General features: G+C 33.8%; 1 protein-coding gene across 1 annotated transcript; it reads left to right on the top strand.

The window, feature by feature from the left end:
• The first annotated feature begins 1,287 nt into the window (after positions 1-1,287).
• On the top strand, positions 1,288-17,708 carry LOC141395130 (voltage-dependent anion-selective channel). The gene is made up of 3 exons (XM_073970596.1): positions 1,288-1,426; positions 16,145-16,692; positions 16,761-17,708. The coding sequence occupies exons 2-3, from the start codon at positions 16,145-16,147 to the stop codon at positions 17,059-17,061; spliced, it is 849 nt and encodes a 282-aa protein (XP_073826697.1). The 5' UTR covers positions 1,288-1,426; the 3' UTR covers positions 17,062-17,708.
• The last annotated feature ends 9,901 nt before the right edge of the window (positions 17,709-27,609 follow it).

The raw sequence follows: 27,609 nt of genomic DNA on the forward strand, positions 1-27,609 counted from the left end.
AAAACTATAATATAAACGCCGTATTACTTTAATTTCATTTGTTGAATGAAAATTGAATTTTTTATCGTTTATACATAAAAGTGCTTGTTGGATGTAATCCAAATGTGAGGAAAAGGATTGCCTTTTTCATTAGTCCACTGGAAGCGCATCCATGCATGTAATGAAATCCTCACTCCAACTTGCACCACTTCCATTTTTTTTGCTGGGTATCTTTGAAAAAATTCTGTAATTCTAGGTAACTACAAATTGGCTTACTTGCTAGGGATCACTAAGCAAGTGCTTGAAAAATGTATCGAACGAAATGCCTTTTTTACGACTCCCTTGAACTGCATCCGGATGCAATTTAAATGTGAGAAATGGATGTCAATCGTTGGATCGCATCCAAATGCTGTTAAAATGTAAGGAATTGGAGTGCCTTTTTCACGACGCCGATTGAACTGCATCCAGATGCTGTTAAAATGTTAGGAAAGTATGTCACGACTCCGTTTGAACTGCATCAAAACATGCCGTGAAAGAACTAGTCTACATTGGACTACTTGCAATTTATTTTGCTGGGAAATATTATGACCATAACTTACTGGCAATGTATTTACAACAAAAAATATACAATCATGTAAACACCGTACCTACTAGGCTTTGGAACCTATTATCAGAGTAGCTGAAATTTCTTACTGATATTGGTAGTCGATTCCATAATCTCGCAACGGTAACAACATACGATCTTTCAAAAAGAGAACAGCAAATAGTAGGTATAACAATTTGTGGATTCCTTACCCCGTTTGCACTTAACCGGATTTAATAAACTTACCGGGGTTTCAAATGTCAATTTAATAGCGAAAACGTCAAAAAATTTCTCTTAGAGAAGGTTAACCCGCAAAAAGCTCTAATGCAAACACCGTTTAATATCACAAGTACAAATTATTTGAGACGTTCAATTCATAGCTCTGTTCCAGAACTAAAAAGTTTTTACAATTTTTACCACTTTTACACATTTTGCGTTCCCGTACACAAATGGCCTGTTCCAGAACCTGCAAGAAGCTACTACTTTTTACTACGATAACATTTTTTCCTTTATGTTATCGGAAAAAATAGTAAAAATTAGTAGATTCTTGCAGTTCTGGAACAGACCAAAAATTTATATGAAAATCGTTTACGACTTTTACAACTTTTACGACTTTTACCACTTTATAAAGTACGGGAACAGGCCATATGTGAGACGTTTGAGTTTACTTCGGCGTAAAAAAGTCAAACGCTGCATTTAGTCCACCATACATCGTATAACTATCGATATTTCTAACGATAAGTAAAAAATCGATTTTAGATCCCTGACTTTGCTTTGACATAGAATTTTTTTGCTAAGTTACTTATTTTGTGGTGTTTCGTGGTCGTACTTGTTCCTCGCTCGCAAATCAAATTTTAATCAAAAGTAAGTAAAAAAGAAAGTTGAGATAAATTGTTAATAAACCACACCAACAAATATAAACTGCTTTCAATAAAACAATAAATGAAAAGTGTCAACAATTGATATGAAAAAAACATTACTTAAATGAAAAATTAAACAAGAAAAGAAAATTATAAAAGAAGTGATTTCATAACCTAAAATTATTTCAATTGACAAGAAAAAGAAGAGAAAAATGTGACGACGGTGATGTATATAACATGGTAGTGGTGGTGACAAATATGTATATAAGCCAGCCGAGTGTGTATATGGGAGAAGAAAATTGGTAAATGGAGGAAAACTGGGCAATAATAATGATGATGATGATGATGTTGTTGGGGAGAGGTATTTCTTCATGTATTTGTTAGTGGCAAAAATAAAATTTTCTTTTTCTTTAATATAGGATAGAGTCTGTCTGCACAGTCATCTTGAATGGGGAAATATTGGTGGTGTGTGTTATTAGAGTATCTGGTGTTTATTGTAGACCGGTCTATTTGTCTAAGCCATACGAATTTAGGTTTTATCTTTTAATGGAAACATAGCAGATAACCAACAGTCAGCCAGTCAGCCCCCCACCAATATCTTTATCTAGTGAGTGAGTTGACGGAACACTGTTAAACATGCGTTTGCCGGTCAATCACATTGTTCAACTAGCTCGTTTGCTTGCTTTTTTGCAGTAACAGCAGGCAGAGTATTTAACCGGTGCTGCGCTGCCATAGCAATTGAAAATGTATCGTCTGTGTATGGTGTTTGCGCCAATTACGTAACATACCTTTTTCACTTTTCATCAGAAAATTACAAAAAAAGGAAAATTGCAATATCTTTCTGATTAATTACCAAAGAATTTGTTTAGCTGTAAATTAGAGCAATTGTTAAGATGTTGGTATTAGAAGTTATGACATTAAGGCAAACAACTTCCAGAACGTTCCTTTCTTACCACCCCATTTTCCAGAGTCTGCAGCAAAATCATGTGAATTTGGTAGAATATCACACCTTGTACAGCATTTAAATTGTTTTTTTGCCGTTTCCCTCTCTTATTGTTACCTACCTATCTTTAGTGTTGTATAAATAATAGATTTAAATTTGTTTGTTTTCCTTTTTATCACTCTTTTATCAGGCCCATTATTAATATTAACATACACTTCAAAGTGTTATTATTGTGTGGCATAGCTGGAAATTTGTGTCAGTCATATATCTAGTTTGCCCTAGAAGAACATTGTTCACTGCCATGTAATGGTGGATAATAGGCTAGCGTTCAATTTAAAACATTTGGGTCTATTAATTGCAATTTATTTCCAGATGTGTGTGAAATATTTTTCGGTGCTTTCAGACACCACAGATACCCATCTAGCGTGCGTACACATATATGACACTTTGCATTATGTAATTTCAATTTTATCTTTGAGATACCTTCTTCACTAACCATGACTAATATGCGAAATGGAGAATGTTCTTTTGCTTCATAAATGCATATTTGTTTATGACAAATATTGTTACATAATAATGAAATTGTTTATATTTTACCTAATTAGTAGTCTCCCTTTATTTGAGGTAATTAATTGTTTTTGTTTGATTTTTGATAGATTTTGTGTTGCTGAAAGACGGCATGGAACTTACATTTACTTTAGTGACTCCACTCGTAGTGTTGTATATAGTTACCCTAGTTATTACTTGATGTGCTGCTCACAAAATTTTTTTCGGTGGCAAAATCCAGGTCCTCAACTGACCAGTTTAGGCCAGACAAGAGCAAAACATATGCTCTGTTCCAGAACCTGCAAGAGTCTACTATTTTTTACTACGATAACATTTTTTCCTTTATGTTATCTCGACAAATATTAAAAATTAGTAGATTCTTGCAGTTCTGGAACAGACCAATGGATAGGAATATTACATGTTTTTCATGGAATTTATTTTTGATTCAAAATTGATTATCCTCTTTCAATCTAATAATATCCTCATGTTTATTTTCTTGCCAAAAACCTTCATAAGTTTACCACCAACTGTATTGCTATGGATTTTTTGAGCCTTGCTGTTGTAGCAGTGTGTTGTTTCATCGTCATTGCTCTGTTTCAAAGAATTTTTCCAAAGGCTTATATTTCCTTTACCGACCCACCGCAGAAAATTACTAAAATTTTACTACAGGTAGTGCTTTTCATACCGATTCCAACAATGCATTACATTTGTTGCGGAAATGTATACTTCTCGAGATATAGGCCTCCAAATTTCCGAAAATTTCATTGTTTACTTGGAAAAAATTTATGATTTAAAAGAAAATTTTGTTCGCGTTCCTGTCCATAGGAAAAAGTCTTAAATCCCTGGCCGAAGGCCTGCTACTTAAGAAAACTTAGATTTAAAGGATTTTTTTGTATTTTTTCCTGCGATGGGTCGGTATAGGAAATTTGTTCCTTTTCAAGAAGTTCCTATAAACTATTTTTTTAAAACGAAAACATTTTTCTAAATATTTAAATATCAAATCCATGTGGGGTACCTGAACTGAACTTGCCCCCCTTGGTTGCATCTGAAACTATCTTAAGGCCTTTTTATATCCTCAGCCCTTAGGCTAAATAGAGTATATACACTTCCATACGACTAAAATGTCCGTTATCGAAATAATGGTTTTAGACTGCATGTATGTTTGGAATGCGTTTCAGACAATTTAGAGTCAATTTAGCAATGTCCGTTTGTCTGGAGCGCACGATGACTATCGAACGGTTCAACCGATTTGTCTCAAAATTTTGTTCTCGTATTATTTTGTACAAACTTAGATCAAGCTCGAAGATGGCAATATCGGTCCAAACCCTCGTGTACCTCCCCAATAAAAGTTCACAAATTTTCGTTAAAATCGAATTGTTCCATATTTTGTACATCGTAATATTTCTACCTTGGGGGGCCACCGTGGTGCAATGGTTAGCACGTCCGCCTTGCACTCAGAAGGTCTGCGGTTCGAATCCCAGGCCAAGCAACATCAAATTTTCAACGGTGGCAAAATTCCCCCTCAGTAATGCTGGCGACATTTCCTGAGTATTTAAGCCATGAAAAACTTCTCTACAAGTGGTGTCGTAAGATACGCCGTTCGGACTCGGCAATAAAAAGTAGGTCCCATATCATTGAGCCAATATGAATCGGCGTGCACTCATTGATATGAGAGAAGTCTCCCTTGTCCCATCAGGGATGTTTGTGGAACAATTATTATTATATTATATAATATTTCTACCAGATTCAAATATGGACAATATCGGTTCACCCCTTTGGGTTCCTTCCACACAAAATTTCGGAAAAGTGCAGTTTAGTGCAGTGTTGTTCCAGATTTTGCATCGTAATATTTCTACGAATCTTAGATAATGTTCGAATATGGTGCTTATCGGTCAATTCCTTCCGGTACCTCCACAAAAACTAAAAAATTTCTAACCGAGCAACCGATTTGATCCAATCTTTAGATTTCGTAAAATTATGTCCAAATTTGGTTTAAGTTCGAAAACGGCTTGTTGTTGTAGCAGCATGAAACCTACGAAGAAGCATAGGTTTGATGCTGGGTTGGCAGCCGCTGATCGAAACACTTTAGTTTAGGGTCAATCCGGTACGTAAGAACCCGATGTCGAGGGATTGTCGAAAATGTGTCATATCGGTCCACACATTAGAGTAGCGCCCTCACAAAAGTTCAACTTTTTTGTTTATGTTCAGTTTAAGGTCGGTTTGGGGTCCTTCCAAAAATTAACTATATCATTCCAATCCTTAGGGTACCACCTCCGCAATATTTTGAGCTTTAATCTAAATCCACATTTTTGTAGGCAAGTTCATGCGTCCAAAAAGAACTACAAAATGCTGTAGTTAGACCAATGATAGTGACGACCCACGCTTGGTAGAACGTGTGTTGCCCCTTAACTAAACTTGCTCCCATGGTTACATTTGAGCTTAAGGTTGTTTTGGACCCGGTCAAGGACAAATCTAAGTCCCTATTGGCCTCTTTGAGGACACTGCTAAGATCTTAAAAACCCCACCCCTATTGGCCTCTTTGAGGACACAGCAAATATCTTTGGCATAATTCGAATGTATGGACTGGATTCGGATCGATCATAAAAAAATTTCGATTTAAACGAAAATTTTGTTCGCGTTAGCCAAGATTTGTTCCTGTCTATAGGAGAAAGTTTTAAAGCCTTGGCCGAAGGCCGTCTATATATGAAACAATTTCGATTTGAATTAAACTTATCCAAGGGATTTTTTGAAATTTCGGAGCCTATATATCGGGAAGTATGGACTTCCTGCCCATGATACATTTATTGGCGTGATCAGCACTGCAAGCCCTACCTGTGTCCAATCCAGTCCAAACATTCAACCTGCTACATATCTTTAAAAACCACGCCTTTTGGCTTCTTTGAGGACACTGCTAAGTCCTTGAAAAAACCACGCCTATGGGCTTCTTTGAGGACACTGCTATGTCCTTGAAAAAACCACGCCTATTGGCTTCTTTGAGGACACTGCTAAGTCCTTGAAAAAATCACGCCTATTGGTTTCTTTGAGGACACTGCTAAGTCCTTGAAAAAACCACGCCTTTTGGCTTCTTTGAGGACACTGCTAAGTCCTTGAAAAAACCACGCCTTTTGGCTTCTTTGAGGACACTGCTAAGTCCTTGAAAAAACCACGCCTATTGGCTTCTTTGAGGACACTGCTAAGTCCTTGAAAAAACCACGCCTTTTGGCTTCTTTGAGGACACTGCTAAGTCCTTGAAAAAACCACGCCTATTGGCTTCTTTGAGGACACTGCTATGTCCTTGAAAAAACCACGCCTATTGGCTCCTTTGAGGACACTGTTAAGTCCTTGAAAAAACCACGCCTATTGGCTTCTTTGAGGACACTGTTAAGTCCTTGAAAAAACCACGCCTATTGGCTTCTTTGAGGACACTGCTAAGTCCTTGAAAAACCCACGCCTATTGGCTTCTTTGAGGACACTGCTAAGACCTTTAAAACCCACGCCTATTGGATTTTTAAAAACCCACGCCTATTGGCCTCTTTGAGGACACTGCTATGATCTTAAAACCCCACGCCTATTGGCCTCTTTGAGGACACTGCTAAGATCTTTAAAAACCCACTCCAATTAGTCTCTTTAAGGACACTTCTAAGATCTAGAAAAACACACGCATATTGGCCTCTTTAAGGACACTGCTATGATCTTAAAAAAGCCACGCCTATTGGCCCTATTTGAGGACAGTGCTATGAACTTTAAAAACCCACGATGGGATTAATGGTTATTCTTCCTCCAGATGCCACTGAAGGAAATTACTTCCGTTCCATATGTGGTCCATATTTTCCCCAAGAGGCTGCAATTTTACTTTTGAAATTCCAAAAAATGATTTTCAATCAAACTATACATCCGCGGTGTTTGTCTCCACATATTAGGATATCCTTCCCATAAAGGTACTGACCAATTTAAGATATTTTGAACACCAGGGTGCCACCTTGGTGCAATGGTATGCACACCGCCTTGCACACTAAAGGTCGTGGGATCGATTCCCGGCCAGGCAACATCAAAAATTTCAACGGTGGCAAAATACCCCTCAGTAATGTTGGCGACATTTCTTGAGTATTTCAGTAATGTGAAACTTCTCTACAAGTAGTGTCTTAGGTCACGCCGTTCGGACTCGGCAATAAACAGTAGGTTGCTTATCATTGAGCTAATATGAATCGGGGTGCACTCATTGGTATGAGAGAAGTCTCCCTTGTCCCGTATGGGATGTTTGTGGAACAATTATTATGTGGGATTTCGAATCTGGGATGAATTATTTACTTCCTTCTCATTTATTTCAGGTGTAAAAATGTTGAACAATTTTACCTACGCCACTAGGAAGGGAAACTCAGTCGTAATAGCAGAGATCTGTATACCTCTGATACTAAACATAATTTAAGTCGTCCATTTTTCGGAAAGTATGGACATCTCCCCTCAAGAGGTGTGTTATTGTAATTAGGATAATAAGCATAATAGGATAATATTGTAATTACGATAATTGGAAAAAAATTAGACACCGATATACCCCAATCGTCATCGTAGGAGGGGTCCCGAAATAGTATTTTTTTGTATATTTTACTTGCAAAAGTTTTTATCCATTGGCTCCCTCTGCTGATGTGGTGTCGAGAGGCTTTTCGGGCTACGTTCCTGATTGGCACAATATTAAAAATACTTTTTCGGTAATGCAAGGCAAAAGTTTAAACCGTTCTAAAATACTCCTCCAATTTAAGGTCATTTTTTTTTAGCAATTATGTATATCAGTAAATAAATAATTCTATTTGTATATATGTATATATGTAACTTCATTCCACAGGCATTTGTCTAAATAGTGAAATTTTTTAATAATAAGGGAATTCCTCGCCGATGTTGTAATCATTGTTCATTATCCTATTCTGACAAACTGCCCTAGTAATAACTTGCCATGTGACGTCATTATGGGGTAAAATCAATATCCAGCAAACAACTGACATTCTATTTTCAACGCCAAAAATATTCGGGGGGTATTGTTTTTTTTTTTTTTTTTTTTTTTTTTTTTTTGTTTCACTGCTGTTTCCTACTTGTATTGTTGTTGCAATGCAGCACAGCTGTTGTCTGTCATTGGCTCTGTACGGGGTGAAAACAATTTGATAATTTCTACTACTAACCCCCCAAAGAAAGGAAAAAGAAAACAACAACAAAAGCCAATAACAACGAACGGAAAAGTGTGACTAAAGAAAAACCAATGTGAATATTGAAAGCAGCCACACACACAAAACTTTTCAAATATAATTTACTTTTCTGGTGTGGCAGCCCAGTTGTTAAGCAAAAGAGCTAGGGAGAGGGTGTCATCCAAAAACTAGAAAAGGAAAGGCTGTGCTGTGCTACCACCAACAAAAAAAGGAAGAAGAAAATAAAAAAAACCTGCAACATACTACTATAAGAAAAGTGAAAGTATTTTAAAAAGTACGTCATACTGAACAGTTGCTAAATTATATTTTTATACTATAACAATTGCATTTTGGTGTATTTATGTCAATAACTACTTGTGTGTGTAGACCTTACAAGTTTTTCCTTCGCTCATCCTTGAAATGTGACATGTCCAAAGTTGTGTAATACTTATTGAATTTCCATAAAGAGAAAATACAGACAATTATGACCAGCAATCAAGATAATTCTAAAAAACAAGAAAAACTTTCAGGACCATTGCGTGTTTTGGCCACATTTTATTTTCAACCATCGTGGCTATTTCCAACAAATGGAAATAAAACGAGAAAGTTAAAAAAAGATTTATTGATTTATAGCCACGACAATGATGATGAGGCAAGTGTTTCTTCCGATTTTCCTCCTGATCAAACTAAAAAAAAAACTTCTATTAAATATGATTTTATTTAAATGATGTGGAAGTGAAAGTTTGTTTTCTTAGGTCAAAAAAGCTTGTTTTTAAACAAATTTCCTTTGTTTCTTTGTTATATTACATCACCATCTGCTAAAGAAGGTTTTTATAAATATTTTCCTTAGCTATTGTCTGTGTTTTTTGGTTTTTCATTTTTTTTTTTCTTGTCTTTATTATATTCTGCTGCTTGGCGTATGAAGTGAAGGAAAGAATATGATTTTCTACTCGCTGTTGTTGTTGTTTTTTTATTCTGCTCATGTAGAACATAACTTAAAACAATAACAACAAATTTAAAATAATAAGACGTATTAAAGGTTGATGTTATTGTAGCATATCTTTTTTTTTCTTTATCTATGTGGCGCACATTATTTCCTCTTGAAATCATCTTCAATGCATTCATGTACCTATTTAATTTTGTTGCCAACACTGCACCACCAAATGGGTTTGTTTTTGTCATACTTACAATTTTTTCTTCTTCTTTTGTTAATGGCTAAAAGTTGAAAATTTGTATTGTTGTTATTATTGTTGTGTCCATCCATGTCTGGCATTATGTTGTCATTTATAATTTTATATTTTACGGTTTACATTCAATGTAATATTTCCAAGTGCTGATTTATTTGCATATAATCACATTCATACATAAATATGTATGTATTTTTACAAATGCCTATGTGGTATTTTTTATTCAGAGGCCAAATGTTCTTCATGTAATACTTGAGTTCGAAAAAGAACGGTCAAAAATATCCAACATGTGGTGTGTTTGGAATGTTAAAAATGTCTATGTTGTTTTGTGGAAGTGGAATTAAAAACACGTGTCTACCTGTATTCAGTGATATACTGTTCGCATTGGAGGCCTTTTAATGTAATCAACGGAAAAGGGGAAAATAAAAAGGTTTATAGACAAGATCAATTCAAATCTGGTCAATATCCCGTTTGCATTTAACCGGATTTAATAAACCCACTGGATTTCAAATGCCAATTCCATGGCGCAAACGTTAAATAAATCCTCTAAAGAAGGTTAACCCGGCAAAAAGCTCTAATGCAAACGCCGTTTAAGTTGGCGAAATGTAGTCGATACGACAGTGAATATGCTGACATTCGTTATGTTTTGTCCACCACTTGTATTGTTTGAAAATTATAACCAGAATTAGCTTTTGTTGTCCTGATCATCTTGGTGATCTAAATTTTCTGAAATTCGACAAATTTTTAGAACATTTCCATCTTCTAACTTGGTTAGTTCAATGTCCTTTTCGTCCTTTATTTCAAGAACCGCATTGAAAGTTCCACAGGATGACATTTTTCAGCTTCGGAATGTTCTGCAAAAATGTCGCTCAGAAAATTTTATGTACTTCTCTCATTGACAACTAATCGATTTTGTCGCGTTTTCATGGTAATTTTTGACATTTACCCTGTTTTGTATTATGTTTTTTGTATTTTCGTTACAGAACATACAAAAACAAAAAACACAGTTTTTTCTGAACAAACAGGGGTAAATGTCAAAAATGTCTATGAAAACGCGACAAAATCGATTAGTTGTCAATGAGAGAAGTACATAAAATTTTCTGAGCGACATTTTTGCAGAACATTTCAAAGCTGAACCAGTAAGGAAAGGATCAAAGTCGGGCGGGGCCGACTATATGATACCCTACACCACTGTGAATATGTAAAATATAAATCGGAGCTATATCCAGATCTAAACCGATTTTGATATAATTTGGCACATTTATTTCCAGACCGAATTCAGTCACACATTCCAAATTTCATCGAAATCGGAAATATATAGCGTGTTTGGTACAGAAAATACGTGAAATCGGCCGAAAATATATATGGGAGCTATATCCAAATCTGAACCGATTTCGATATAACTTGGCACATTTATTTTTAGACCAAATTCAGTCACACATTCCAAATTTCATCGAAATCGGACATATATAGCGTGTGTGGTACAGAAAATACGTGAAATCGGCCGAAAATATATATGGGAGCTATATCCAAATCTGACCCGATTTCTATATAATTTACCACACTTATTTGTAGACCGAATTCAGTCACACATTCAAAATTTCATCAAAATTGGACGTATATAGCGTGTTTGGCGCAGCAAATACGTGAAATCGGGCGAAAATATATATGGGAGCTATATCCAAATCTGAACCGATTTTCACCAAAAGCAATAGCGTTCTTCCTATGGCTAAAAAAAATTGTAGTCCCCAATTTTCAGCTGAATCGGACAAAAAATGCGATCTGTACGTTGCGAACAAAAATACATGGACTGGCGGACAGACAGACAGACGGACGGACATGCATAAATCGACTCAGAAAGTGATTATATGTATATCCCCAAAAGGAACTATGGGTCTATTTCGTTTCCTTTTGTATGTTACGTACAAATGCACAAAGACATAATACCCCTTACCACTGTGTGGTGTTAGGTATAAAAACGTCATCTTGTGGTAATTTTATAGCGGCTCTTAAAATAAAGGACGAAAAGGACATTGATGGAAGCGAGTTGGAAGGTCGAAGTGCTCTACGAAAATAATCCTCATTCGATTTGACTGAAGACATGTCATCTCAAAAAAAATCTAAAACAACAGTGAACAAAGATATAACGCTAATTCCTGATGCCTTACAGGGTCTCTAGCAAAAACTTCATAACGCCATAACGCGGAAGTTCGGCTCACGGCGAATCTGTCCTTCGGGGTTCTTAATATACTCACCAAGGACATCCATCCCCAATAGGAATTATCTCTTCAACAAAATGTGTGTTCACAGTGTAATTAAAAAAAAATAGGTTCAGTGTTCTATTTATAAATGCACTAAATATTAGAAAATAATTGGAATGTTCAAAATTTTGTTAAAACCAGTTTGGGCCATTTCTTTAATATGTTCCTACAACTTTTACAGCTGGGTTGTGATGCTAATTAAAACTACATATTTTTTCTGGTGGGTATTTAGACCCCAAGTATGTTTAGACAAAACCGGTTCAGACAATTTGGAGTCAATTTACCCCTGTCCATGCGTCAGTCTGGCTGTCTGAAGAGCACGATAAATCTCGAACGGATAAACTGTTTTAGTCCAAACTTTTGAACTCTTAACATTTTGTCCAAATATAGTTTAAGTTCGAAGAAATGCCATATTGGGTCCACTCCTTCAGGTATATCCCACATAAGTCTTCAATTTTTATAACCTCAGCATTTATGCTAATGAGGGTATATACACTTTCATACGGGCAAAATGTGCCTCATCGAAATAATGATTTTAGACCCCAAGTATGTTTGGACGAAATGTGTTTCAGACAATTTGGAGTCGATTGAGCAATGTCTGTCTGTCTGTCTGGCTGGCTGGAGCGCACGATAACTCTCGAACGGATCAACCGATTCGGCCCAAAATTAGGCTTTCGTAATATTTTGTCAAAACTTTGATTTTTGTTGTAGCAACTTGTATTCACTGCCCCCCATACGACGGTACAAGTTTCATCAGGGGCAGGACCATACTTCCTGAGAAAATAGCCTAAAAGGTACAAAAACCCCTGTGACCCCGTGTGTAGTTGTTGAAGCCCAATATAATTCTCGAACGAATCAACCGATTTGGTCCAAAATTTGGCTTTCGCAATATTTCGTGAAACTTAGTTTAAGTTCGAAGATGGGTAATATCGGTCCACTCCTTCCGGTACCTCTCCCACAAAAACATTTCGGAAATGGTCGGAAAATTTGTGCGCACGATAACTCTTAATGGAAGTAACCGATTTGGTCCATACTTTGCACGTCGTGAAATTTCTACCAGACTTAGATGAGGTTCCAATATGGACTCAATCGGTCCACTCTTTCGGGTACCTGCCCCACAAAATTTCGGAAATGTTCAGTTTAGGACCTGCTCTCGAATCGCTTTGATTTTTGTTGTAGCAACTTGTATTCACTTCCTCCCATATGACGGTACAAGTTTCATCAGGGGCAAGTCCACACTTCCTGAGAAAATAGCCTGAAAGTTGCATAAAACCCCTATGACACCGTCTGAGGTAGTTGGAGCACAATATAACTCTCGAACGGATCTGCCGATACGGTTCAAAATTTGGCCTTAGTAATATGTTGTGCAAACTTAATTTATGTTCGAAGATAAGCCATATAGGTCCACTCCTTCAGTTACCTCCCCCACAAAAATTCAAAAATGTTCGGAAAAATTATTCGTACGGTAACTCTTGAAGGGAATGACCGAATTGGTCTATACTTTACACATCCTATTATATCTACCAGATATAGATCATGTTCAAATATGGACTATATTTGTTAACTCCATCCGGTACCTCCCACACAAAATTTCGGATAAGTTCACTTTAAGACCTTCTATCGAATCACTTTGATTTTTGTTGAAGCAACTTGCATTCGCTGCCTAAATTACGATGGTAAAATTTTTTTCAGGGGCAAGTCCATACTTCTTGAGCAAACAGCCCGAAGGTTGTAAAAACCTCCTATGGCATCATATATAGTGGCTGGAGATCCACTTCCATAATGGTCAATGTCGATCCATTCCTTTAAGTATCTCATCCGCAAAACTTTTGATCTTTAGTCCTAATCAACATTTTTATCGGTTCATACATCCAAAAATACAATTTTTAAAACCCCCTAAATACATAGGTTTTTTGGGAAAAATTGTTTCAAAATACACAGGCTGATGGTGTATTTCTGTCGGCAAAGCTGACTGATACTTTTTTACTTGTTAATGATATGTTCCATAATCTTAGAAATAGCAGGTAAAATAGAAATGGGTGTCCTAACTTATATAGGGTGTTTTTTTAAGCCCGATAGAACTTGAAAATAACACAAAAAATTAAATTGTAATCAAATTTTTTTTTTATTCGAAAGATCAGTACGTGACATTAACATTTGAAAATGATTTCGGGCACCGCGGCTGTTCTTGACGAAGTGCATTCTGGACGTCCAATTTTTGGCCACTTTTTCGAGCACTGCTGGCCGTATGTCACGAATTACACGAACAATGCTGGCCTCCAAGGTATCAATTGTTGCTGGTTTATCAGCATAAACCAGTGACTTCACGTAGCCCAACAGGAAATAATCGAGAGGTGTCAAATCGCACGACCTTGGAGGCCAATTGACAGGTCCACTTCTCGAAATCAACTTATCGCCAAATTTTGATTTCAATAAGTCGATGGTTGCGTTCGCCGTATGGCACGTAGCGCCATCCTGTTGAAACCACATCTCCTCCGGATCAATGTCATCCATATTTTCAAACAAAAAATCATTGATCATGGTGCGGTAACGATCTCCATTGACCGTAACGCGAGCTCCGGCCTCATTTTTGAAGAAATAAGGTCCGATGATGCCACTAGCGTGAAAACCGCACCATACGGTGCATTTTTCTGGATGTAATGGAGTCTGTAGGGTCTCTTGTGGATTGGTCTCACTCCATATGCGGCAGATTATGTACGCCATACAAATGACGAAGTCGTCTATAAGTTGCGCGAATCGACGACTGATTTTCAAAGTAAATTTGGATAATTTCGTAGCGTTGTTCAAGTGTGAGTCTATTCATGATGATTTGTCAGAGTATACTGAAACAAATAAAAAAAAAGTTTCATCAAAATTTAATTTTTTGTGTTACTTTTTACAATTTAAAGTTCTATCTAGCTTAAAAAACACCCTTTATGATCGCTAGTAGACATCGAGTTTCTTGCAGAAAATTCTACCTCAGTGCCATCTTCAATTTTGGATTCATCTGTATAAATTGCAAAGCTTTGAGGAAGTAGTCTTCCATTGGTCTAGTCACTCCTAGTAGGAACAAAGATCTTAGCCGCGCTGTTGTTGGAAAAACTTCAATCGGCTTAAGTTTCGTTTAGGGGCACCTCTCTGATAGGGGTAACATTTTTACCATAGGTAGTCCTTGGGACCCTGATCACAACAATATATAGCTTTCCCGGGGTATGTCCATACTTCCCGACATATAAGTCTTGGCATTTCTGAAATGTCTTACTTTAACATCAGCACTTTGTTTATGGGCACATCTCTAGCATCGGACTAAAATGATTACCATAGGTAGTTCTTGGGACCCTAATCACAACTATATAAAGCTTTCCCGGAGGAAGTCCAAACCTCCGGATATATGGATCTTGACTTTTTTGCTTTTACCACATTACTAATTAACCTATATATCGATTGTGATCAGGGTCCCTAGGACTACCTATGTTAAAAATGTCAGCCCGATCCGAGGGGTGCCCATAAACGAGACTTGTTTCCTTATTTATATAGTTATGGTCGGAGCGTATATCTCTATCGAAAAAAGCAAATGATTATTTAGCAAAACCTCTTGCATATTTTGCTTTTGAAGAGACATTTTACTGCTTAGCAAAGACCGATTTAAGACTTCCAACGGCTTCAAGGCATCTTTTTTTTCCTTCTTCTATGACTCATTTTATTACTAAATGTTAATTTGTGGTCAATGAAATGCGTTTTTTTGCCAAACCATTATTTATATATTTCTCTATTGTGAGAGTGTGTGAAATCTCTAAAAACCGGTCATTTCACTACGGCCAAACGGCCGACTAACCGATCGATCAATGACCTATACTTTTAGCGGCGTTGCTTTTTCTTTCTCTCCTATATTTGGCTAACAAAAATACACAAATATCAGAAATGTGTTTCACTGTAATTGGCCAAAAAAGAAAAACAACAATTTCCTACTTTCTATTCTCGTGAGTCTGGTATCTGTCTTGCCGGTCGGTCTGCTCTTAAAGTGTGTCGCATATATTTTCTTATCTCAATACGTACACTATTTATGTGTGTAGAGCACATTGTATAAATGTGCGTCATTAGTTTAGTTACGTGTAATTGTCAAAGTTAATTTGTCAGAACCCCCAAAATAGATTAAAACAAAAGCATACAATAAATTATCTTATCAAATTTAAAAAGTAAAAACTGATTTTTCATAACATATTTAATACAGGTGGGGAAGAGGAATTTATATAATCTATGGGGAATTATGTATGTTGAAATAATATAAATGGTTGTTGCATCAGATTATGCGGAAAGAAGTAATTACCTTAAAAATGTTTGATGTTTGACAAGTAAAAACTTTTTTTGAAAAGGGACTATGATATCAAAGAGATAACAGGAAGTTAGATTAATATGGAAAAACTACACACATTAGGTGGACAAATATTTTAGGTCATAATAAAACTTGGATTTTTAAAGGTCTGAACACCACTATCATAAATCATGTTAACAACTTTTTAAATTGTTTATTTGCGTTGGACCTTTTTATCTTCACTATATCCATATTTTCAGCCAACTAATGAACTTTATCTATTTTCTTTTTGTTTCTAGATGGCTCCTCCATCATTCTCCGATTTGGGTAAACAAGCCCGTGACATCTTCGGCAAAGGTTATCACTTCGGTTTGTGGAAATTGGACTGCAAAACCAAAACTCCATCTGGCATTGAATTCAGCACAGCCGGTCAATCTAACCAAGAATCTGGCAAGGTTTTCGGTTCATTGGAGACCAAATACAAAGTTAACGATTATGGTTTGACTTTGACCGAAAAGTGGAACACAGACAACACCCTCTTCACTGAGGTTGCTGTACAAGACAAATTGCTCGAGGGCTTGAAATTGGCCTTCGAAGGTACCTTCGCTCCACAAACTGGCAACAAGACTGGCAAATTCAAGGTTGCCTACGGCCATGAAAATGTTAAAATCGATTCCGATGTCAATGTTGATTTGAGCGGTCCCTTGATCAATGCCTCCGCTGTTTTGGGTTATGAAGGTTGGTTGGCTGGTTACCAGACTGCCTTCGATACCCAACACGCCAAATTGACCACCAACAACTTTGCTTTGGGTTACACCACAAAGGACTTTGTCTTGCATACAGCTGTGTAAGTAAACAGATAAACAACAACAAAATAAACATGATATTAATTTTATTTCCTCCCCTTCTTTACAGCAATGATGGCCAAGAATTCAGTGGTTCCATCTTCCAAAAGTGTTCCGACAAATTGGATGTTGGTGTACAATTGTCATGGACCTCTGGCAGCAACAACACCAAATTCGGTTTGGGCGGCAAATACCAATTGGACAAGGATGCTGCTTTGCGCGCCAAGGTCAACAATGCCTGCCAAGTTGGTTTGGGTTACCAACAAAAGTTGCGTGACGGTATCACCCTCACCCTCTCCACTTTGATCGATGGCAAGAACTTCAATGCTGGCGGTCACAAGATCGGTGTTGCTTTGGAATTGGAAGCCTAAGCCGCCAATTGTCCATAAGATCTTTTTTTAAATTGTACTAACACTACCAAATAAATATAACAACAACAACAACAAACTTTCACAAAACAACCGAAGTATGTAAAAAAACAACATCATCTCAGCAAAAAACAAGAGCAACAAATTACACTTATAAATTATAATAATGTTAAAAAATTAAAAGCCGACAAATTATTTAAACAACAACATCATGATGAGAGAGAACAAAGTTTCAGTTCATTTTGAAACAACATTCTAATATAGAAAACAAAAAAAAAAAAAAACAAGAAGAAAAGAAAACAACAAATAAATAAATGCTAAAAACCATTGTTAACCATTTGGTTTAAGCCAGTTAAAACAAACAACTATCCCAAAAAAAGGAACAACACGTTTTTTTAGTTTTTAGTAGTCTATTAATAATAACGCCCCCCACTTTCCTTTCTAACCAAAAACATCGAGAGTATGTTTTTGCTCCCATTCCTCCCACTCTGATGAAAATCTTCTACTACTCTATTAAAAACTGCCCAGCCAGAAAATTAAATATATTTATTTACTATTTTAAATCATTTAAGCTGTTGTAATAACAGTTATTTCAAACAAACAAAAATATATATAATTTGCAGAGCAAAGTGTCGCCTCTGTGCATTTAATTGATTCTGTGACGTCTTTTGTTGGGAAATGTTTATTTGTTTTGCTTCGACGGAAATTTGTTATTGGTTTCAATTGCGAAATATGGGGATAGATGGTAGTTAGGAATGCACCTTCAAGAGTCAGCAATGTCATTCTGCAAGTACATAGGTATGTGGCAATTTTTGAGTGTCCAAAGCGAATATTTTCAGTAGGTTAGGTTAAGGATGTGCAGGCATCTAATTGAATAGTGACCGCTTCACTCGAAGACCGTTGGTCCTAGTTTTGAATATGATGATGAGAATATTCCATGGTTATTGCTGGTTGAATTGAGAATGTTGTTTGTACGAGGACAGAAAGAGAGTAAAAAAGAAATTGAGTGGTTGTAGGGGTTATTCTGAATGAAAACTCCCCGTGTGTTTTCTCTGTTAAGATAATACGGCAGAGAGACCATATTAACAGGGATTTGTTTTGCCAGGCCATGATGGTGAGAGTATCTATTTCGTATCTATGTCACCACATAATCTAAAGTAGTCGACGCCACTGTCATTCCATCTTGAAGTTAGAAATCTAACACTACCCGTAATACCTAACTTATCGAATGAGAAAAGGCCAGTTAGCTTTGGATATCCAGGTTACAAAAGCCATCTGCGCTGCGCCTTCTCAATATATATATATATATATTTTTCAATAACGTGAATTTATTAAGAATGCTTTTCAATAAACGTGCATTTTTTAAAAATATTTTTAAGGACATGGATTTTTAAAAAAACTCCAAGGTCGTCGATTTTTACACAATATTTTTTTAAGGGCGTATATTTTTAAGAATATTTTTTCAAGGATGTTGATCTTTTTAAGAATATTTTTGGTTGAGTAACACTGTGAACCGAAATTTTGGGGGTATAAAATTCCTATTGGAGATGAAAGCCCTTGGTGAGTATATACAGAACCCCGAAGGACATATTCGCCGTGAGTCGAACTTTCGCGATATGGCGTGATGAATATTTTGCTGGAGACACTAAAAACCATCTGGAATCAGCGTTATATCATTGTTCGCTGTTCTTTAAGCTTATATTTAAGATGACATGTCTTCAGTCAAATCGAATGAGGATTATTTTCGTAGAGCACTTCGATCTTCTAACTCGTTTCCTTCAATGTCCTTTTCGTCCTTTATTTTAAGAGCCGCTATAAAAGTACCACAAGATGACGTTTTTCAGCTTCGAAATGTTCTGCACAAATGTCGGCCAGAAAATTTTAGGTACGGCTCTCATTGACAACAAATCGATTTTGTAGCGTTTTCGTGGCCCTTTTGCGCATTTACCCTGTTTTTGTTCAGAAAAAGACTATATTTTGTTTTTTGTATGTATATTCGTTACAGAACATACAAAAACACAAAACACAGTTTTTTTCTGAACAAACAGGGGTAAATGCACAAAACGACCACGAAAACGCGACAAAATCGATTTGTTATCAATAAGAGCCGTACCTAAAATTTTCTGGCCGACATTTGTGCAGAACATTTCGAAGCTGAAAAAGTCATCTTGTGGTACTTTTATAGCAGCTCTTAAAATAAAGGACGAAAAGGACATTGAAGGAAGCTAGTTAGAAGATCGAAGTGCTCTACGAAAATAATCCTCATTCGATTTGACTGAAGACATGCCATCTTAAATATAAGCTTAAAGAACAGCGAACAATGATATAACGCTGATTCCAGATGGTTTTTAGTGTCTCCAGCAAAATATTTATCACGCCATATCGCGAAAGTTCGACTCACGGCGAATATGTCCTTCGGGGTTCTGTATATACTCACCAAGGGCTTTCATTTCCAATAGGAATTTTCCACCCCCCAGACTTTGAGCTCCATTTTGTTGCACAGTGTAATTAATAAGTCTGTCTGGTTACTTTCCCAGCAAAAATTTTCCAGCAAGAACTTTCTCAGAGAGTAAGGGGTTTTTGTTCTCTTTTGCTAGAAAATTGTAAAAAGTAAACAGACACCTTCCCAGCAAAAACCAGCAAGCAATCAGCTGGCTTGCCAAAACAGACAATTTGTCCGCCAATAAAGGAAGCAAACACGTTGTATTTTATTAAAAATAAAAAAGAAAATGAAACAAAAAAGTATTTTTCCACTTTACAAATTTGTTTTCCATTAAACAATACAATTAGACTATGGTATTTCCACAATAAAATGGTTTTAAATTTTCACAACATAAATCAACAACAAATTAAAAACATATGATTAATTGTTTCAGGAAGAAGAAGAGCTTGCAAGTGCTTGCTAGAAGAAATTTGTCCAGCAAGAATTTGCAAGCTCTCAGTGAAAGAACTGTCAAAATGTCTCTCTCGAATCGCTCTCTTTTGCTGGTTTTTTGTGTTAACAGACGACTTCCAGCAACAATTGGTACAAATTGTTAAAAATTTTAGGGTAACCAGGGGGGTTACTCTGTATTGCGATGCGAAAGCAAATGCGATGCGAAAGTTGAATGCGTTAAGAGTACAATTTGGTACTCTGTATCACAAACGCAAACGCTTTCGCAAAATAAACCGAAAATATGGCAACGCTGGATGTACAATGTAAACAATAACGAAGAATGAGAAAAAGAAATGTCAAAAAATTGTAAATAAAAACATTTTAAAAAAATGTTTGTTCGATACGTGCGTTTTTAAAACTTCTTAATCGTTTATAACAAAAAAATAGTTATGGATTCGGTGGAGGAACGGAGAACAAATTTTTTCGTCTCAATAATGATGCGGTTATGTACATTTACACAACAAATGTATTGCAAAAACCAACATTTGAAAATTTTCATTTTAATTGTTCGTTTATAGCAACAAATTATTTAAAAGCTATACGGTTTCTTGTGCAAATCTCTTGCTATTGGTCCTCAAAACAATATTCTATTTAAATATAAAAAAAGGTTTTTACGATTTTTAAAAAATACAGTGAAAAATAAGCATTGCCTAATACTTTGGGTGACAAATAAAGAATTTGGAACAAGTGTCGTTTAGAAGCACCTCTCGGATGTGTCTGAAATTTTTACCATAGGTAGCCCTTGGTACCCTGATTATAACGATATTTAATTTTCAAGAGCCAAGTCTATACTTCCCGAGATATGGGTCTTAACTTTTTTACTTGTATCACCATTATTACTAAAACCTATGAAATATGAGACTCGACGAAGAGTACTTTCCAATGCGGCAAATAATTAATAATTGTAATTTGATTTTTTTTAATAATAATTTATTAAATTATTATATGTCAACATTTTAACAACATTTCCCTAAAAGAATAAACAATTCGTTTCCTTTGCGTTTGATATTTTGTTAACGCAAGATATTTGCGCTTATCGCACGATTTTGACATACGCTTTCGTATTACAGAGTGCGGTGATACCAGATTTGCGAAAATTAGATGCGAAAGGAGATGCGAAAACGCATTAGAGAGTACCAATTACTTGATTCGGTACAATTTTTCTTACGCATCGCAATACAGAGTAACCCCCCAGACACAGCTAATCTATGGTTGAAAGACACTTCGTTTCTTAATTTGCAGATCCGTTATCCGGATATTTGCGATCATACAATAATTTATGTGTTAAAATACCACCCTCGTTGGAGACTGAGGGTCCTGTATTTTGTTCGTTGTTCATATTGTATGATTTTCAGGGTAGACTGACTTCAGTAGTTTCCTTCTGAAGGGTTTACAGTTTTCCGTCTAGTTTCAGCCGCTCCTGTGTTGGTCCGCGAGACGTATTTGATTTCCTCTTACCACCCACATCTGGGTGCTTTCAGTTGAAATCTTCCAGAATATCCAAAGGTTGAAGATCCACGATCACGTTCAATGAAGTCTGGGTGTGCATTTGATAGCTTCGGTGATCTGTAGTGCGATTCTCTAACTCATTTTTTGAGTTACCGACAATTGTCAGTAAAATTAAAATGCTTATAATTACGGTAATTAACGATGTTTGTCGGTAAGTTAGTCCATATTTACATATATTAAGCAATTTTCCTTGCGGCAATTGTCAGTTTGAAGAAGAGAGAGGTGAGGCATATGGTAACCCTTTGCCTCTCAACGCCCTCTCTTACCCAAAAACAGACAATTGCCGCAAGGAAAATTGCCTAATGTAAATGTGGACTTAACGACGAATAAATAGTAGCTGTGTTCCAGAACCTGCAAAATAGTACTATTTAGTACTATTTTTACAATTTTTTGATAAAATGCGTTCCCGTACGACAAAAACTGGCAAAATGTTCTGTTCTCTTTAAACAAAAATGGCTCGGAATGGCTTTCTCTTCAACTATTTTCTACTACACAAATTTGGCTGTGTAAAAAATAGTAAATTGGTCAAAGGCGATATTTGACATTTTTTGAAAGAACGAAAAATAAAAAGTCAAAAAGAAACATCAATAAAAAATAAATTAAAAACAAATTAAATAGAAATAAAGCAGTCAACCAACATAAAATTAAGATATTTCGGCAATAGTCGTTAAATCGTTTTATAAAAATGCGTGGTAAAGAATAACAAAATGTCGCGAAGCTCATAATTATTAAATAATTTCAATCTTACAGTTCAACTACGGCAATTGTGACCAAGGATTTTCACATTTATATGTAAAAAAAAATATACAAATATATCCTCAAGTACGGCGATTATCGGCGAACGTCCGCTACAAGAACTTGATTTATATTGTCCTCAAACGTTCAACAATATCCTCGTTGGAACAATTGCTTGGTATACAGAAGCCTAATGTCTTCTTCCAAAGGCTAATTGTTAGCTTTCACACTAACATCACAGTATGGAAAGGATAGATCAGTCGATATTTCTCTGGAGAACTGAACATAGGTCGAAGCAACAAAAATGAGGTTTTTACACAGGCGAAATATCCACATATGTATGTGGGCGTATTACACACAGATGTTAAATTCAATCCAATCAAGGGCATATCCAAGCACTACACTATGTGGCCCGCATGGGTAAGATGTTCCATCGATGTTTATGCCAAGGGCGAAGAATGTAGCTGGATAATGTAGTTGATCCTGTTGGTTTGAATGTTGAATTGAATGCAACGTTGAGATGTTGCAGATGATGGTTTTTAATCCGACTAGTTAAAAAGCCTACGGTAAATAAATGATCAAATGAGTTCCTAAACTTCAATCTTTTGCCTGATTTCCTTGCTATTTCAATAAATCTTTAGAGGAATTAACATAATTTTTATTGTTGTTTTCATGGTAAAAGTCAATATAATTTATATGGGTCTACGCCAAATTGTTTAGAGGGAATTGATGCTTTTATTAGAATATGATTTCTTATGTTTGTTGTTGTCCCAAGGGCGATTCGATATACAGTCGAAATCGCTTATAACGTCGCTCAAGGGACCGACGGAATTCGTCGCTATAACCGATATGTCGTTATAAGCGATAGGGCTATAAAGGGCCCCAGAGATTTGGGACTTTTGGATATGGTCGTTATAAACGACGACGTTATAAGCGATTTTGACTGTAACTATGGCTGAGGATTATCACCCGCCTTTAGTGAAAAATTTAGACCTCCACTCTTTCGATAATTTCTAAATGAACATAAGAGACATGCATCAGATGATGTACATAACATTCGATATAAAAAGGAAATAAATTCAAAATCACAATTCGGTACTATTTATTTTTATTTATTTCTATATGACGTTTGACATTTTTATTCTTGACGTATTTTATTAACTTTACTACATTTTCCGTTCCTGTACTTTTTGAACAAATATGTGTTCAGAGAGCAAATTTGTCAGTTTTCTCTTTTACTATTTTTGCCATTAAAAAAGTTCTGGAACGAAGCTAGTAGTCGTAAAGTTCTACCGATAGCAAGAGTGTTGTCAACTTTTATTTGAACTTTTCATTTATAATTTTGCGTTTTAATTTTACCGATTTTTGTCGGTAACTCAAAAAATGTGTTAGAGAATCGCACTACTGAATTGACGCAGACCTGACAACTGACGTTTCAGTCAGCCAGATTGTCCTTTTGACCACTATTACGAGGGTAAATGTTATAAATAGCCCAACAGCTATAAGCTGGTCACACAATATTTATTCAATATTCGTGGATATTTTAGACATTTCGATTTGCAGAATCGAAATGGTATATAATCGGAGTGCCGTTGATGATATACAATAGTTTTGCTTCGCAAAAGCCCCTTTTTTGAATAATATTTTTAAAATCCATTTTCAATTTCATTAAAACATTCACAAAAATTAGAGATATACGATTTCGATTTAGGGCAAAATGAGTCGAATCATTTTCCATCACATACCGGATTATATTATTTATTAAATAAAAGTTGATTTTTAAACAAATATTTTTCAATAAACGAGGATTTTTTAGAAAATATTTTTCAATAAACGTAGATACAAACAAAATTTTTTCAATAATCGTGAATAAAAGTGGTTTTTTTTTAAGAAAAATTTTTTTTTGAAAAAATGGATTTTTTAAAAAATATTTTTCAAAAAGGTGGATTTGTTAAAAAATATTTCTCAATAAACGTGGATTTTTGAAACAAATATTTTTCTTTACACGTTAATTGTATTTAAAAAATATTTTTCAATACGCGTTATTTTTTTTTAAAAAATATTTTTCAATACGCGTTATTTTTTTTTAAAAAATATTTTTCAATAAACGTCGATTTAAAAAAAAAAATTCAATAAACTTGGATTTTTTAAAAAATATTTTTCAATAAACGTGGATCTTTAAAAAATATTTTTCAATAAACGTGGATCTTTAAAAAATATTTTTCAATAAACGTGGATCTTTAAAAAATATTTTTCAATAAGCGTGGATTCTTTTAAAATTTCTTTCAATAAACGTGGATTTGTTAAAAAATATTTTTTTTGTTTATTTTGGCTTAACGTCAATTGAAAAAAAAAATATTTGTTTGTTATATTTTCTTCTTTATTTTTATTTTCCAATATTTCGACTGTATTCTACAGTCATCTTCAGGGAATATTTTTTGAGAAAAGCAACAGCTTTGTTACACCGACTAAACTTAGCGCAGTCGGTGTAACAAAGCTGTTGCTTTTCTCATCAAATATTCCCTGAAGATGACTGTAGAATACAGTCGAAATATTGGAAAATAAAAATAAAGAAGAAAATAAAACAAATAATTTTTTCAATTGACCTTAAGCCAAAATAAACCAACCAAAAATAAATACACAACAGGTCAACAATAACAACAACACAAAATATTTTTTTTTAAACGTGGGTTTTTTTTAATAAACTTGTTTTTTTTAAAAAATATTTTTCAATAAACGTGGATTTTTTTAAAAAAATATTTTTCAATAAACGTGGATTTTTTTAAAAAAATATTTTTAAATAAACGTGAACTTTTTTAAAAAATTATTTTTCAATAAACGTGGATTTTTTTAAAAAAATATTTTTCAATAAACGTGGCTTTTTCAATAAACGTGGATTTTTTAAAAAATATTTTTCAATAAACGTGGTTGTTTTACAAAATATTTTTCAATAAACGTGGATTTTTTACAAAATATTTTTCAATAAACGTGGATTTTTCAATAAACGTGGATTTTTTTAAAAAATATTTTTCAATAAACGTGGATTTTTTTTTTAAAAATATTTTTCAATAAACGTGGATTTTTTAAAAAATATTTTTCAATAAACGTAGATTTAAAAAAAAATATTTTTCAATAAACCTGGATTTTTTAAAAAAATATTTTTCAATAAACCTGGATTTTTTAAAAAAATATTTTTCAATAAACCTGGATTTTTTAAAAAAATATTTTTCAATAAACGTGGATTTTTTAAAAAATATTTTTCATTAAACATAGATTTTTTTAAAAAATATTTTTCAATTAACGTGGATTTTTAAAAAACATTTTTCAATAAACTAACAAATATTTTTCAATTAACGTGGATTTTTAAAAAACATTTTTCAATAAACAAACAAATATTTTTCAATTAACGTGGATTTTTAAAAAATATTTTTCAATAAACGTAGATTTAAAAAAAAATATTTTTCAATAAACCTGGATTTTTTAAAAAAATATTTTTCAATAAACCTGGATTTTTTAAAAAAATATTTTTCAATAAATGTGGATTTTTTAAAAAATATTTTTCATTAAACATAGATTTTTTTAAAAAATATTTTTCAATTAACGTGGATTTTTAAAAAATATTTTTCAATTAACGTGGATTTTTAAAAAACATTTTTCAATAAACAAACAAAAATTTTTCAATTAACGTGGATTTTTAAAAACTATTTTTCAATAAACAAACAAAATTTTTTCAATAATCGTGAATATAAAGTAGAATTTTTAAGATTTTTAGGATTTTTTTAAAAAAATATTTTTTAAAAAAATATATTTTAATAAACGTGGATTTTTTTAAAACAAAAATATTTTTCAATAAGCGTGGATTTTTTTTAAAATTATTTTTCAATAAACGTGATTTTTTAAAAAAAAATATTTTTCAATAAACGTGAATTTTTTTAAAAAAAAATTTTTTCAAAAATCCAAGTTTAAAAAAAAATATTTTTCAATAAACGTGGATTTTTTAAAAATTATTTTTCAATAATCGTGGATTTTTCTATAAACGTGGATTTTTTTAAAAAATATTTTTCAATAATCGTGGATTTTTTAAAAAATATTTTTCAATAAACGTGGATTTTTTAAAGAATATTTTTCAATTAACGTGGATTTTTAAAAAATATTTTTCAATAAACGTGGATTTTTTAAAAAATATTTTTCAATAAACGTGGATTTTTTAAAGAATATTTTTCAATTAACGTGGATTTTTAAAAAATATTTTTCAATTAACGTGGATTTTTAAAAAATATTTTTCAATTAACGTGGATTTTTAAAAAATATTTTTCAATTAACGTGGATTTTTAAAAAATATTTTTCAATTAACGTGGATTTTTAAAAAATATTTTTCAATTAACGTGGATTTTTAAAAAATATTTTTCAATAAACGTGGATTTTTAAAAAATATTTTTCAATTAACGTGGATTTTTAAAAAATATTTTTCAATAAACGTGGATTTTTAAAAAATATTTTTGAATAAACGTGGATTTTTAAAAAATATTTTTCAGTAAACAAACAAAAATTTTTCAATTAACGTGGATTTTTAAAAAATATTTTTCAATTAACGTGGATTTTTAAAAAAATATTTTTCAATAAACAAACAAAATTTTTTCAATAATCGTGAATATAAAGTGGAATTTTTAAGATTTTTAGGATTTTTTTTAAAAAATATTTTTTAATAAACTTGCATTTTTTAAAAAAATATATTTTAATAAACGTGGATTTTTTTAAACAAACATAATTTTCAATAAGCGTGGATTTTTTAAAAAATATTTTTCAATAAACGTGAATTTTTTAAAAAATATTTTTCAATAAACGTGAATTTTTTAAAAAATATTTTTCAATAAACGTGAATTTTTTGAAAAATATTGTTTAAAAAATCCTAGTTTATTGATTTGCAGTTTTAATCAATTATTTAAAGAACGAAAATGCAAAAGCACGGTAAAAACCTCCAAATCGTCATGATTTACCTAATTTACTAGAAAAAGTGCCAGACGAACACAAGGATTATGTCAAGGATATTTGCCTGAAAATGTTGCAACATCAAGCATATGGACAGCCGTGAGTAACAAAAAGAATCCATTGGAACACTTTCCATTACATTTTGTGATTATCCTTTTAGTTACTAATGGACTACACGAGATTTCGAAATGGGTGCACCCCTGGGAAGAGGTAAATTTGGTCGTGTCTATTTGGCACGTGAACGACACACACATTTCATGGTAGCCATGAAGGTTCTATTCAATCATTAACGCAAATCGAGGTATGAGTGTAATAGAAATATATATTAAACTAGGGGACCCGGCGAACTTCGTCTCGCTATTAAGGAATAAAATTTCATACAA

The sequence above is a fragment of the Musca autumnalis genome, unplaced genomic scaffold (genome assembly GCF_047663935.1).
Source record: "Musca autumnalis isolate F117 unplaced genomic scaffold, ASM4766393v1 scaffold_2, whole genome shotgun sequence".
Taxonomy (NCBI): Eukaryota; Metazoa; Arthropoda; class Insecta; order Diptera; family Muscidae; genus Musca; species Musca autumnalis.